Source organism: Berghia stephanieae, chromosome 12, assembly GCF_034508935.2.
Source record: "Berghia stephanieae isolate SIO BIC M18660-M18661 chromosome 12, UCSD_Bste_1.3, whole genome shotgun sequence".
NCBI lineage: Eukaryota > Metazoa > Mollusca > Gastropoda > Nudibranchia > Aeolidiidae > Berghia > Berghia stephanieae.
In genome coordinates this window covers 997,022-1,011,403 of record NC_088371.1, presented here as the reverse complement: position 1 = coordinate 1,011,403, position 14,382 = coordinate 997,022, and the positions used below count along the sequence as shown (strand labels likewise).

Genomic DNA, 14,382 nt, shown 5'->3' with positions numbered 1-14,382 from the left:
ACACACACAAACACAGACAATCTGATTACATATCAATGACTGTGGGCCCCGACTGCTCAGCTTCACACACAAAGGGATTTGGTTCAATCCCACGTGAAGGCATGATTTTTTAAACCCAAGTCGTGATTCTGGGTCTGTTAGATCTGGTGAAAAGTACTTTTGCTATAGATTAGCAACCTATCCAAAGTATAGCGAAAAATTGCTACTGTCCGTTTAACGCTACAGAAACTGGGATAAATTCTGGCTCCATGGACCCAATGGCTCTTTGGGACATCAATTATTGGAGAGACAATGACAAAATACCGTGAGATGAATCCATCTATTAACTCAATCAATTCCACAGATTTTTTAATACTTTTCAAAATTTGAAATAAATTGTATTCAAAATGAGCATGTACATATAAATCTATTTTTATTGACCTGCCATTAACATGTAAAAATGAAAAACATTAGCTTTGATACTACGCCTATAATTTGTCTCAGAAAAATGTAATCAATAGGCATGGGGGTAAAAGTAACCCAAGACAACTACGGGTTGAGTGAGTTAAAAGTCAGTGCTGTCAATACAAAGCAGATCGACAGGCTATTGAATCTCTTCAGTCATTATTCAAAACATGAAAATCAAAAATCAAACATAAATAAATGAATAAATTAAGCACACATCTTTTCGAAATGATCAAAATAAAGATATAGCGAATATAAATGGGATAAATGCAAACACCGAGATAAATAAATAAATCAATCAAATGCTTTTTCATCTGCTTGTAAAACCGTACACAACAGAGAGATGATTTGCCAGGAAATAAAAATATCATCTACCTGTTTTCAAACATATAGGGAATGATAACGATGGATTCCTGGATGGTGGATCCAAGCATCCGGCATTATCTCCCTTGAAAAGATTGAAAGAGGAAATAAATATCACAAAGACGAGAGTCGAAGTGTTTTGTTTGTTTGTTTGTTTGTTTGTTTGTTTTTAAGGGTTTTACGGCACTTGCAACACATTAAGGTCATATCAGCGCCAGTGAAAAGGAAGAAAATGGGAAAGTAAAAAGTTACAGAAGTGTTTTGTTTGTTTGTTTGTTTGTTTGTTTGTTTTTAAGGGTTTTACGGCACTTGCAACACATTAAGGTCATATCAGCGCCAGTGAAAAGGAAGAAAATGGGAAAGTAAAAAGTTACAGAATTACAATTACAGCACCCAAGAAAAAGTAAGACATAGGGGAACTGGGAACAAATAGGGATCAGATGTAGATTCCAAGAGCATACCACCAATGTACTTTGAGATCACCTAAAAGTCTCATCCAGACACAAGCACAGGTCCCAACTAAGAGGAATACACTCAAATGTTTACCAATCATATAATATAATATGTAAACTAAACATAATACAATGCATAACAGAGAGATGATTTACAAGGAAAAAAATATCATCTCCCAAAACTATAACTATACATTCGACTGTTTCCCTCCCAGCCAAGGAGCTCCGGCAAGGATCAGGACAAAACTAAGTAATCTCATTCCAAGACAATGACAGGAAACAATTGGAAAACAGGTATGGGGGGATAGAAGACACAGCATGTACCTCCCTGCCCACTATGGGAGTACTTAGTCTGAGATCACCTAAAAGTCTCATCCAGACACAAGCACAGGTCCCACCTAAGAGGAATACACTCAAATGTTTACAAATCATATAATATAATATGTAAACTAAACATAATACAATGCATAACAGAGAGATGATTTACAAGGAAAAAAATATCATCTCCCAAAACTATAACTATACATTCGACTGTTTCCCTCTCAGCCAAGGACTCCGACAAAGTCAGGACAAAAGCAAGCAAGTACCTCCCTGCCCACTATGGGAGGTAGGAACCCCACCCAGACCCAGAGAGTCCAAGTGTTTATATCACCATGGTTGCTGATTACATATAATATGTGAAATCAACTAGGATATAATAATAATAATAATAATAATAATAATAATAATAATAATAATAATAATAATAATAATAATAATAATAATAATAATAATAATAATAATAATAATAATAATAATAATAATAAAAATTAAAAATAATCTTCTGATCAAAATGAGTACAAAATAAATGTTTAAGAAGAGCCTTGATATACCATCGATCCCCATCAACTCTATAAACATGGAGTATAGTAAGACTTTGGACACTCCAAGAGTAATAGGACTGAGGTTCAAGACTTTTTCTATTCTACCGATCATTGAAAGCAAAACTGCCCGCCCGTCATAAAATTGTCCTTCTCAGCCCATGGAGTCTAAAGTTTATCCATGTTTTCTGTGGTGTTAAACAAGACTAATTTTTACATGCTACCCTTTGGATAGGACACCAGTCTAATGCAAGTAGTCAAAAGGATCAAGCTACCCAATCATTGCTGAGAAGACATCTGGGTAGGAAAAGAACCAGGAAATGTGCTAGATAAATAACATGGCACGATGCATCTATCAACACGATATCCTCTGACACTCAATGTCTTAAAAACACATTACACATAACGCATCCAGGGTACATGTTGTACACACAATAGTCACATCAACTACACAATATCATTACTCAACTGACACACTATCGTCACAAAGATTGCACCAATAATGTTAAACCCAAAACATGCACAGCAACAACAACGACGACAACAGGAAATAATAAAATTGTTAAAATCTTTGCATTGTAATCAAAGGGAAATAACTCACATTATCAATACATAAATCAATGCTGAAATTATTCATAAAAATCTTAATATCACATGACATATCACATGACCAATTCATATCCACCTTTGTCAAAAGACGCATATTAATCATAAATTGCGAGTTTCCCCTTTAGAAAGGCAAACTTATTTGGCCATTCTAGGACATATAACAAAACTCTTGAGGGTTTGTGTCACAGGACCACAATATTGACAAAGTGTCACAGGACCACAATATTGACAAAGTGTCACAGGACCACAATATTGACAGAGTGTCACAGGACCACAATATTGACAAAGTGTCTGCATCTATAAACCATTTAACTCTTTCAGCGCCAAGGCTATATTTGCATTTCCGTCACAAAATGGCTGACACCCGATGGAGGCAATGACAAGCGACATTCGAATTCGGTGCAAATTATCAATTAAAATACCCCCCTAGGGGCCAATTGAATGTTCTGATGAAAGAAATGATACCATTGGTTCAATTTATAGTACTTTTGTAGAAAGTAGGATTGGATTACATTATTATTTTTGCCTTTCAAGACCAGCTGCACTGCGCGGCCATTGGCCAGTAGAGCGGAATCTGCTGTCTGGCCGCACAGTGCGGCCAATGGCGTTGAAAGAGTTATGACACCTACGTCAAAGCAAGGCCAGGAAATTTTAATTTCTTCCAACCAGCCAGATGACTGGATGGAGTACATTAGGAGATGAAAGAAATTCAAATATTAACATGAAGAGAGACTGGCTTTGTATACAGATCTTTCACTCTCTCTCTCTAATTGAAATAATTTACATTCAAGTCGTATTAAAAATAACATCATCAACAAGTTGATGTTAAGAGTTATGATAAAGACCAGTCTGCTGTACTCTGGAAAAACTCATATTTGAAAATTTGGCCAGAAAACTCGTCCTTCAAATATCGATCAATTTAAATGACCCTCATCTTGGCAAAAACTCTCAAATCTGTGACATTAAGACGACTTCACGAAGTCCAAAGTTTGAGAGTTTTTTGCTAAGATGAGGGTCATTAAATCGATTGACATTTGAAGGACGAGGTTTCTGGCCAAATGTTCAAATATGGTTTTTTCCAGAAGTACGGCATCATTATGATGATGGCAATTTTGACAATGACAATGATGATGATGATTATGATTTTAAAAATGATAATAACATAAAATGAGTATTGTCAATCCCATAATTCTATTCACTTCCTGTCCGAAGATGACGAATCGGAGGTGGGAGTGGCGGCAGAGGAGCCAGGTAAATATATTTCTACCTCTGAGTTGCAGGCCGTTCCATTACTGGACATGTGTTGTAGCTGTTGTTGTTGTTGTTGCTGTTGTTTCATGGCCGCTCGTTTCTCGGCCAGCATCTTCCTTCTTGCCTCGTCCCGTGCCTTGGCCGCGTGTCGAGCTTTTTGCGTCCTCTCTGGAGATGACTCGGGTGTGTCTTTTTTGTTCACTATCAAATTCTTGCGTTTTGTTCCTTATTTTGTTGGAAAAGAGAGAAAGAAAAAATAAAAATATATATATTTGGCTCTGTGATATCAGCAAAGCGGCCAACTTTTCAAAGATCTAAAACTGGATATCCTAACAAGGCACACAACACCGTCCTAACCCAAAACAGCTGTATGTATTTGAACTGTTATATAATATCATCTAAATTTAGAGCTTTTGTCTGTTCCTTGTTTTAATTTTCTAGACGACAAACAAAATCATAACCGTGTGACGTGCAAGGGACATTTTCACACACACAAAAAAAACAGTCCAATTATTTTTTCTTTAAATTTTTTTTTCGGAATGCCAAGTCATGAAAAAGACAGGACCAGTATCTTATGTGATAATAAATATCAAAGGTCGGCAGATCAAACCTCTGATGACATCACAGGCCTGATCCCCCCCCCCCCCCCATCATCATCATCAAAACCCTGAAGTCCACATGGTGTGCAAAAATCGCATATGTGGACTTCAGGGTTTTGATCCGCTGATCGTGAAAATCGGGACTTGAGAGGTTTGATCTGCCATCCACTGAATTGATATGTAAACTGGAAGATTAGTTAAACGCAGATGCTGTACGGCTAGCTTCCTCATCTTTGAAAATGCCACAATATTTTAATAATTAGACAAGTACAATCTGCAGCTTCACCAATGACATCTTGTTTTTGTTTAATCCCTGAAACAATTGATTTATTTTCCTTATTCTATATTCTACTGGGTTAGACTGAATGTCATGCTTACCTGGAGTGTGTGCTGGGGTGGCTGATGGAGTCGAGGCCTGCGATACGTTGGCCGACTTTGGACTGGAGGAGGCCGAACTACGACGGGATGGCTGGGGATGGAAAGGAGGGAAAGGATCACTTGCTGGAAGGAAATTAACTCTTGCCTTATCTGCTGTACTCAGGATTGTTCCAGAAATGCCAAACACTCAAATTGATTTGGTAAACCAAATATATCTGTAGGAACTAATTTTAAAATATGAACCCACTCGAAAGTTAAGATCATCTCAGACCTCGGACAAAGTTTTGTGAATATTTATCATCTTTCAGGAAATTGTTCCGCAAGGCTTAATTTTTTTAATGAAAGACATGTTGCTAGATTTTGTTTCTGTATTCATATGATCATGCTTATTATGTCGTGTCATTATTTTTTCTTTCCAGTTTCTATTATGTAAATCATCACAGAGCATGATTAATGTGGATGTTTAGGTGCTATATAAATTCATTATTTATTTCATTGATTTATTTTATAAAAGCAACAATTACAAGCTGTACAAAATGGGTTCATCAAGACAAGCTTCCCAAAACAGAATTCAGTTCGTCTCGCTTTAACAAATATTTCTCTTTTTATTTTGTAATTTACAAAACAAATCTGATTGAGGAAATTGTTGATTGAATGGAGTCATGACATTGAATGGAGTCATGACATTGAATGGAGTCATGACATTGAATGGAGTCATGGCATTGAATGGAGTCATGACATTGAATGGAGTCATGACATTGAATGGAGCCATGACATTGAATGGAGACATGACATTGAATGGAGTCATGACATTGAATGGAGTCATGACATTGAATGGAGTCATGGCATTGAATGGAGTCATGACATTGAATGGAGTCATGACATTGAATGGAGCCATCCATGACATTGAATGGAGACATGACATTGAATGGAGTCATGGCATTGAATGGAGTCATGACATTGAATGGAGTCATGACATTGAATGGAGCCATGACATTGAATGGAGACATGACATTGAATGGAGTCATGACATTGAATGGAGTCATGACATTGAATGGAGACATGACATTGAATGGAGTCATGACATTGAATGGAGTCATGACATTGAATGGAGTCATGACATTGAATGGAGTCATGACATTGAATGGAGTCATGACATTGAATGGAGTCATGACATTGAATGGAGTCATGGTGCAAGACTGAAGGGCTAGAGCTCAGCTGGTCGGTGGTTTGGATAAGTAATTTCATTGAATGGAAAACGAATGTGACGATTTTTCTGTAGTTGGTAAGGAGAGGGTTAAAATTAAATCAATTTTATTTTTCAAATTTCTACCTAGGGCTTCTGCAGAAATAAATAAAAATGATAAATTTATGAAATAACCCAAGAAGCCTACTTCGGTTTTCTCATAAATTTATCGTTTTCATAATAAAAAATAAGACCAGATATAATTGCCAAAAGCAAACCTATTTTATATTTCAATTCTCATTCAGAGTTTTTATTTTTTGGTATCTTTTCCAATATTTATTTCTGAAGTCGATTAAAAAAAACCCAATGATTATGTGAATGTTTTTTTTTTTTGTAACATTTTTTATTTTCTCCTTTAGAAGCCACATCATCATTTTTCTTCTTCTTCATTCCTCACATTGTCATGGCGTCATTCAAATCCAGCCTACACCCGCGTCTGCTCTATAATTATAAAACTTTTTTCTTTTTTTTTGGCTAATGTGTATTAAATAGAAAAACTAAGGAGTAAAAAGTATATATTATCATTATAAAAGTATATTTTATACAGCTCTTGTATTCAGTCTTGAATTTCACATTTGTAGACTTTATTTCCTAACATATAAAAAAGAAAATCTAATTTACTTATGTATTTATTTATGACTGGCAGATTGTCTTGACTTTTGACTAGAGACAAAAAACAATAAAGTATTCGTTCAGAGCCATTCGGCCCATGGAGCCGGAGTTTATCCCGGTTTCTATAGCGTGAAACGGACAATAGCAATTGCATGCTATCCTTTGGACAGGACGCTAGTCAATCGCAAAGTACTTTCCACCAAATCTAACAGACTCAGCTACCCATTCATTGCTGGGTGGACAGGGAGGTCAGAAAAAAATCTCAACTACAACCGGGATGGATCTTGGTCCCTTTGTGTATGAAACGAGTGCTCTACCTACTGAGCTATCGGGACCCCCATTTGACTAGAAAACAATACATCAATTACAAATTCCTAAATAGATATATACATAGGAAGCTAAAAGGAAGAAAAAAGGAAAGCCATTAGGGTAAGCTATCTGGTGAGACTGAGACATAGGAAGATAAAAGGAAGAAAAAAGGAAAGTCATTAGGATAAGCTATCTGGTGAGACTGAGACATAGGAAGATAAAAGGAAGAAAAAAGGAAAGTCATTAGGATAAGCTATCTGGTGAGACTGAGACATAGGAAGATAAAAGGAAGAAAAAAGGAAAGTCATGAGGATAAACTATCTGGTGAGACTGAGATCTTTCACTGTCAGGAAGGAGTTAACTCTTTCCAGTTCAAAAATCAATGAATACTGAACGATGCCAATTCAAGCCAACACAAGAGGGTTAAAACAGACCTGCTTAGTACAATGAAAAATTCGTAGAAAAACGAATTTTTGTCTCCAGCTACAGAACTGCAAATGCCCATTTGACTCAATAAATCTCGTGGAAAAGGAAAGTTTAGTTCCTCAAACTATATCCAGGACTTTGGAGCATGCTGAGGGAAAATTATTTATTTCTAAAGCTATTTTAATGAATTTTTCTTTTTTGCCCTCGGAAACCACGAATTTTTGAAATTTCAAGTTGGCAGCTCTAGTTAACTCTCTCCTTACCAGCAGCCATTTTCAGGATTTTCCCCAACACTTCACACCAGTGACATCAATATGAAGTCCTAGCTTCACACCCAACTAACACAAAAATATATTTTTTATCACTCAAACCCAATAGCAGGTAAAATTCTTGCGATACACAATTTCTTTAGCAAAACATGCTCTACAACACACTGGTCATTTTCTTTAAATTTTATGATGTACAAAAGAAATTTGATTAAGAAAAATGTTGGTTATATCGTAACGAATGTGACAATTTTCCTGTAGTTGGTAAGGAGGGGTTTAAAACGAGAAATGAGATTGATGTTAAAATGAGAAATGAGATCTATGTTAAAACGAGAAATGAGATTGATGTTAAAATGAGAAATGAGATTGATGTTAAAACGAGAAATGAGATCGATGTTAAAACGAGAAATGAGATCTATGTTAAAACGAGATATGAGATTGATGTTAAAATGAGAAATGAGATCTATGTTAAAACGAGAAATGAGATCTATGTTAAAACGAGAAATGAGATTGATGTTAAAACGAGAAATGAGATCTATGTTAAAACGAGAAATGAGATTGATGTTAAAACGAGAAATGAGATTGATGTTAAAACGAGAAATGAGATTGATGTTAAAACGAGAAATGAGATTGATGTTAAAACGAGAAATGAGATTGATGTTAAAACGAGAAATGAGATCGATGTTAAAACGAGAAATGAGATTGATGTTAAAACGAGAAATGAGATTGATGTTAAAACGAGAAATGAGATCTATCTTAAAACAAGAAATGAGATTGCTGTTACCAGGCGTGGAATCTCTTGCCAGCCGTTACTCTTCATCAATTCAATCTCGGCAAACATGTCGTCCAGATTGTCTACTTGAATCTTGATCATATCCCAGAATCCTTGAAGGTCTTCCCACTTGGTTTCCCTTTCCTCTGGGTCTGGTTGCTGTGGAAACGACGGAAGTGGAACACAATGTCAAAAGGACAGAAAATAGCAATATTTATATTGATCGTATTGAATTTGAGTTAAGTAGGCTCCAGGCAGTAACATTTATACTCTCTCTTTTTTCAGATCCCCCTCTCTCTCTCTCTCTCTCTCTCTCTCTCTCTCTCTCTCTCTCTCTCTCTCTCTCTCTCTCTCTCTCTTCTCCTTCCCTTCATCTCCCTTTGAGCTCCTTTCCCTCCTCGCTTGCATTCAGTCTATCTGCCTGCCCCATCAACCCCACCCCATCTACCTTTCCACAGTTGCCAACCCTAGCCCATGTCAAGCGTGTACAATAGAGAGCCAAAATGAATCAGATTCTGAAAAAAATGCCTACAACCCTTTAGAAACGATAATTAGTACTAAATCTGATGATGGACAATTAGACCAAACTGACAAGAATACAATCAATATTTAAATAAATAAATAAGCTTACACTTTATAGACTCTATAAATAGAATCAAATTCCATATCCATGTATAAATCTGATATGACCCAGCAAGATGATATGATATTGAACTTACTTCAAGAACTTCTGGGTCAAGAAACAGATATAGTGTATAAAGACACCATCAAAGTGAATGAATGCTAAAAATGATTAAATAATAGAAAATTAATTATGCGTACAACCCTCAGCAAAATGTGTACAATGAATGAAAATGGGTAAAAATGTGCATTTTATGCGTAAGGTTGGCACCACTGCCTTTCACTACTTACCATATGACTCTGACAAAGTAACCTGAACTGTAAAAATTTTTGGCTGAGTAAAAGGTTGGCTTTTCCAATAGCAGAACGAATTCGTCCACAGGCTGGGGAGAGAAAGATAATAGAAATAATATCATGTAAATGTTGTTGCTTGAAGAGCAAAGGTATAAATAACAATGTGAATGTGGCTGATAGTAAAAAATTCTAGAATTACAATTAAAGCACACAAGAAAAAGTAAGACAAAGGGGAATTGGTTCAAATAGGAAACAGATGTCCATTCCAAGAGCACACTAGCAAAGTACTTAGTTTGAGATCACCTAAAAGTCTCATCCAGACACAAGCACACTAAGAGGAATACACTCAAATGTTTCACAAGTCATGTATAATATAAAGAAAACAATTCAGTGAATAACAGAGAGACGGAAAAAAATATCATCTCCCAAAACTAACTATACATTTGACTGTTTCCCTCTCAGCCAAGGTATCCGGTCAGGGTCAGGACAAGACAAAGACAGAAAGCAAATTGGAAAACAGATTTAGGGGGATAGAAGACACAGTAAGTGCCACCCTGCCCACAATGGGAGGCCAGGAATCCCACCCAGCGGGTACATGTTGGACAGGTGGCAAGTCCCCACTGATGCACTGAGCGTGCTGTTAAGCAGGTTCTCGACCGAAGCCGATTGGCTGTCACCCAATGTCTCATCTTGTGAGTGGAAAAGCCTGACAAATTCTCCCCCAGTTTCAAGGAGCGCCAAATCACCAGCTAAAACCATCAGGCCTAAATTGGGCCAAATGTTGGAGTCTGAGATCACTATTACACAAAACGATTTTCCAATCTCATCTCCCAACATGTCCTCACAAGCAATATGGTGACCTAATGGATGGCTAATATTGGGGACGAATACAGTGACCTAATGGATGGCTAATATTGGGGACGAATACAGTGACCTAATGGATGGCCAATATTGGGGACGAATACGGTGACTTAATGGATGGCTAATATTGGGGACGAATACGGTGACCTAATGGATGGCTAATATTGGGGACGAATACGGTGACCTAATGGATGGCTAATATTGGGGACGAATACGGTGATCGAATGAATGGCCAATATTGGGGACGAATACAGTGACTTAATGGATGGCCAATAATGGGGACGGATATGGTGACCTAATGGATGGCTAATATTGGGGACGAATACGGTGACCGAATGGATGGCCAATATTGGGGACGGATATGGTGACCTAATGGATGGCTAATATTGGGGACGAATACGGTGACCGAATGGATGGCTAATATTGGGGACGAATACAGTGACTTAATGGATGGCTAATATTGGGGACGAATACGGTGACCTAATGGATGGCTAATATTGGGGACGAATACGGTGACCTAATGGATGGCTAATATTGGGGACGAATACGGTGACCGAATGGATGGCCAATATTGGGGACGAATACAGTGACTTAATGGATGGCCAATAATGGGGACGGATATGGTGACCTAATGGATGGCTAATATTGGGGACGAATACGGTGACCTAATGGATGGCCAATATTGGGGACGAATATGGTGACTTAATGGATGGCCAATATTGGGGACGAATATGGTGAGCTAATGGATGGCCAATATTGCGGACGGATATGGTGACCTAATGGATGGCCAATATTGGGGACGAATATGGTGACCTAATGGATGGCCAATATTGGGGACGGATATGGTGAACTAATGGATGGCCAATATTGGGGACGAATATGGTGACTTAATGGATGGCCAATATTGGGGACGAATATGGTGAGCTAATGGATGGCCAATATTGCGGACGGATATGGTGACCTAATGGATGGCCAATATTGGGGACGAATATGATGAACTAATGGATGGCCAATATTGGGGACGAATATGGTGACTTAATGGATGGCCAATATTGGGGACGAATACGGTGACCAAATGGATGGCCAATAGGTGATCTAATGAATGGCCAATAGGTGACCTAATGGATGGCCAATAGGTGACCTAATGGATGGCCAATATTGGGGACTGTGTCCATGCCAACCTCCTGACCTACCTTCCTCTGGAATGTCCTCACTCCTCATCATGACCTCTGACCTGGTGGCCAAGCCTCGTAGCCTGTCGTCTTCAAACTGGGCGTGTTGCAAAAAGTATTCACCGTCCTGGAATGAATGAAGACATAACATCCAGTTACAAGTTTGACTTTGATGTCATCAAAACCTGCACCTCCATATCACAAATTATCACCAACCAACAACAAAACAACACACGAGAACGCATCCCTTTTATACAGTAACTGGAACAAGTTAGAATTTTTACATGTCCAATGAAATAGATGTTAACTAAGCAAGATTTGTTATGAGGTCATTTTCTCACAGTCCATTAGTAAATAGATTGTTATTGTCATTATTAGTATCTTATTATCATCATCATCATCATCAATCATCATAAATCATCATTATTATTATTATTATTATTATTATTATTATTATTATTATTATTATTATTATTATTATTATTATTATCATTATTATTATCATTATTATTATTATCATCATCATCATCATTATCATCATAAACGAAATGTTATCATACTTTGGTGATGTCTCCCGTGGGATATTTCTGACTGTGTCCGTTGATGGCATTGCCTGTGGGACTGTCTAGCCCATTACTGTGATGGGACATCGGTGTCGTCGATGCGGCGGTCTTCCTCCAGCCAGGAGAAGAACTGTTGGAGTGGCCCACCGACCTGTGCGGGCTCATCTCATCTCCAGACTCCCCACACTTTCTTTCTGCGGGCATCCCGAGCTCCGGTGACGTACTGCCTGACCTGTGACCAGTTGGAACAAAACAAAATGGATAATGAAGTGAGAATACAATAGGATTCAATAGTCTGATGTCACGTCCACCCAGCAACCAGCAGCTTGGTTCTAAACAAAGAAAATCAGTATTTTTTATTCTTCATGCTGCCTCACACTTTTTCACATGTCATGTGATCAGAATGCATAAAAGTCAAAACATGATAAAATTTATAACGTTTTTCTCCTCTTGATACAAGTTTATGCTAGTCGGAGACGTATGTCATACGAGTGTCCGCCACTGTTCCAATAGTTTAGAACCAGTGATTAAGTTACTATGCGTCAATACGAGGGAAGTGACGTCACGACTGTTCAAGCCTCTTGAGCATCAAAAAAACAAGTTTTACATACAGTAGTTCAGAGCTGCCTACTTGAAATTTCAAAAATTCGTCGTTTCCAAGGGAAAAAAAAAAAAAAAGAAAAGAAAAATTCACTTTAAATAGTTTTAGAAATCAATAATTTGCCCTCAGCATGATCCATAAATACTCCCCAGTTCTGAATACAGGTTCTGAGGAACTAAACTTTCCTTTTCGACAAGATTTATTGAGCCAAAGAAGTGTAAGCAGTTCTGTAGCTGGAGCCAAAAATTCGTATTTCTATGAATGTTTCATAATACTAGGCAGGTCTGTAGCAGTCATTGAGAACCATTTTGGCCATTGAGGTTATTCCATTTCCATAGCGTGAAGTGGACAGACAGTAGAAACTAGTGGTTATTTTTTAATAGGATAGGAGGAGTCTATTGCAGTCTGTTTTGTACGGCTATGTGGTCTGGTGGTATGACACTCGCTTTCGGATGGGAAGGTCCTGGATTTCGGCGTCGCTAAATGCATAGTTGAGTCCTTGGAAAAGGCTCTTTACTCACATTCTCTCACCATACTCAGGTGTAAAATGAGTACCTGTCCGTTAACAGCGTTGTCCCTGTCCGAAAAATGTGTAATATCCCCTAACAGGCGTCATGTCACGTCCTTCATGTTACATGTTGATGTTTGCCAGAGACTCTTTGTAAAGTGCTTTGAGGTCGGACATCCCACCCAGTAGGGGGATAGAAGACACAGCAAGTACCTCCCTGCCCCCTATGGGAGGTCGGAAAACCATACCCAGTAGGGGGATAGAAGACACAGCAAGTAGCTCCCTGCCCACTATGGGAGGTCGGAAAACCATACCCAGTAGGGGGATAGAAGACACAGCAAGTAGCTCCCTGCCCACTATGGGAGGTCGGAAAACCATACCCAGTAGGGGGATAGAAGACACAGCAAGTAGCTCCCTGCCCACTATGGGAGGTCGGACAGCCCACCCAGTAGGGGGATAGAAGACACAGCAAGTAGCTCCCTGCCAACTATGGGAGGTTGGACAGCCCACCCAGTAGGGGGATAGAAGACACAGCAAGTACCTTTTTTTGTTTGTTTGTTGCTTTAGGTCTCTTCCAACACAATTGAGGTTATATGAGAGACCGCTGAAACAAAAAAACAAGCAATCTAACAAAAATAGTACAAATGTAAATCAAAATCATAACCTAAAAATATCATAAGCTAAATTACAAATAACCAAGAACCAACAGGCAGAAGATTTACAGAAAAAAAATATCCCCTGTCAAAAATACAATCACAAACCAAAGAAGCAGGATAGGCTAGTAAAGAGAAGAAGAAACGACATCACTATCGGATCGTACACCCATGCGAACATCATAGGTATATGATTCAAGGGTGATGCTCCCATCCAACCACCCACAGCAAGTACCTGATCCCTGCCCACTATGGGAGGTCGGAAAACCCCAGCCAGTCCCTCCACTTACCTGAGAGAGTTTTGACTAGAGTAAGGTGAGGGCTTGTTCACGTCCTTGTAGGTGCTGTATCGTGAGTACTTGCCATAGCCACTCACAGCACACGCCAGTTTGAGGTAGGAAGGTTTGTGGGAGGGGTCGGATGGGGATGGGGGGCCAGAGTCACTGGGAATGCAAGGATATAGAATATATAACATAACATAGCATAACATAACATAACATAACATAACATAACATAACATAA

General features: G+C 38.3%; 1 protein-coding gene across 1 annotated transcript in view; it reads right to left on the bottom strand.

The window, feature by feature from the left end:
• Positions 1 to 3,789: 3,789 nt before the first annotated feature.
• The window catches only part of LOC144957926 (uncharacterized), a 145,606-nt gene continuing 135,013 nt past the window's right edge, over positions 3,790 to 14,382 (bottom strand). Inside the window, exons 8-14 of the mRNA XM_078889483.1 lie at positions 14,151 to 14,303; positions 12,096 to 12,330; positions 11,557 to 11,662; positions 9,500 to 9,591; positions 8,600 to 8,746; positions 4,957 to 5,047; positions 3,790 to 4,204 (exon numbers count right to left, since the gene is read on the bottom strand). Coding sequence (XP_078745609.1) covers positions 3,924 to 4,204; positions 4,957 to 5,047; positions 8,600 to 8,746; positions 9,500 to 9,591; positions 11,557 to 11,662; positions 12,096 to 12,330; positions 14,151 to 14,303 — 1,105 coding nt within the window. The 3' untranslated portion in view covers positions 3,790 to 3,923. The remainder of the gene's footprint in view (positions 4,205 to 4,956; positions 5,048 to 8,599; positions 8,747 to 9,499; positions 9,592 to 11,556; positions 11,663 to 12,095; positions 12,331 to 14,150; positions 14,304 to 14,382) is intronic.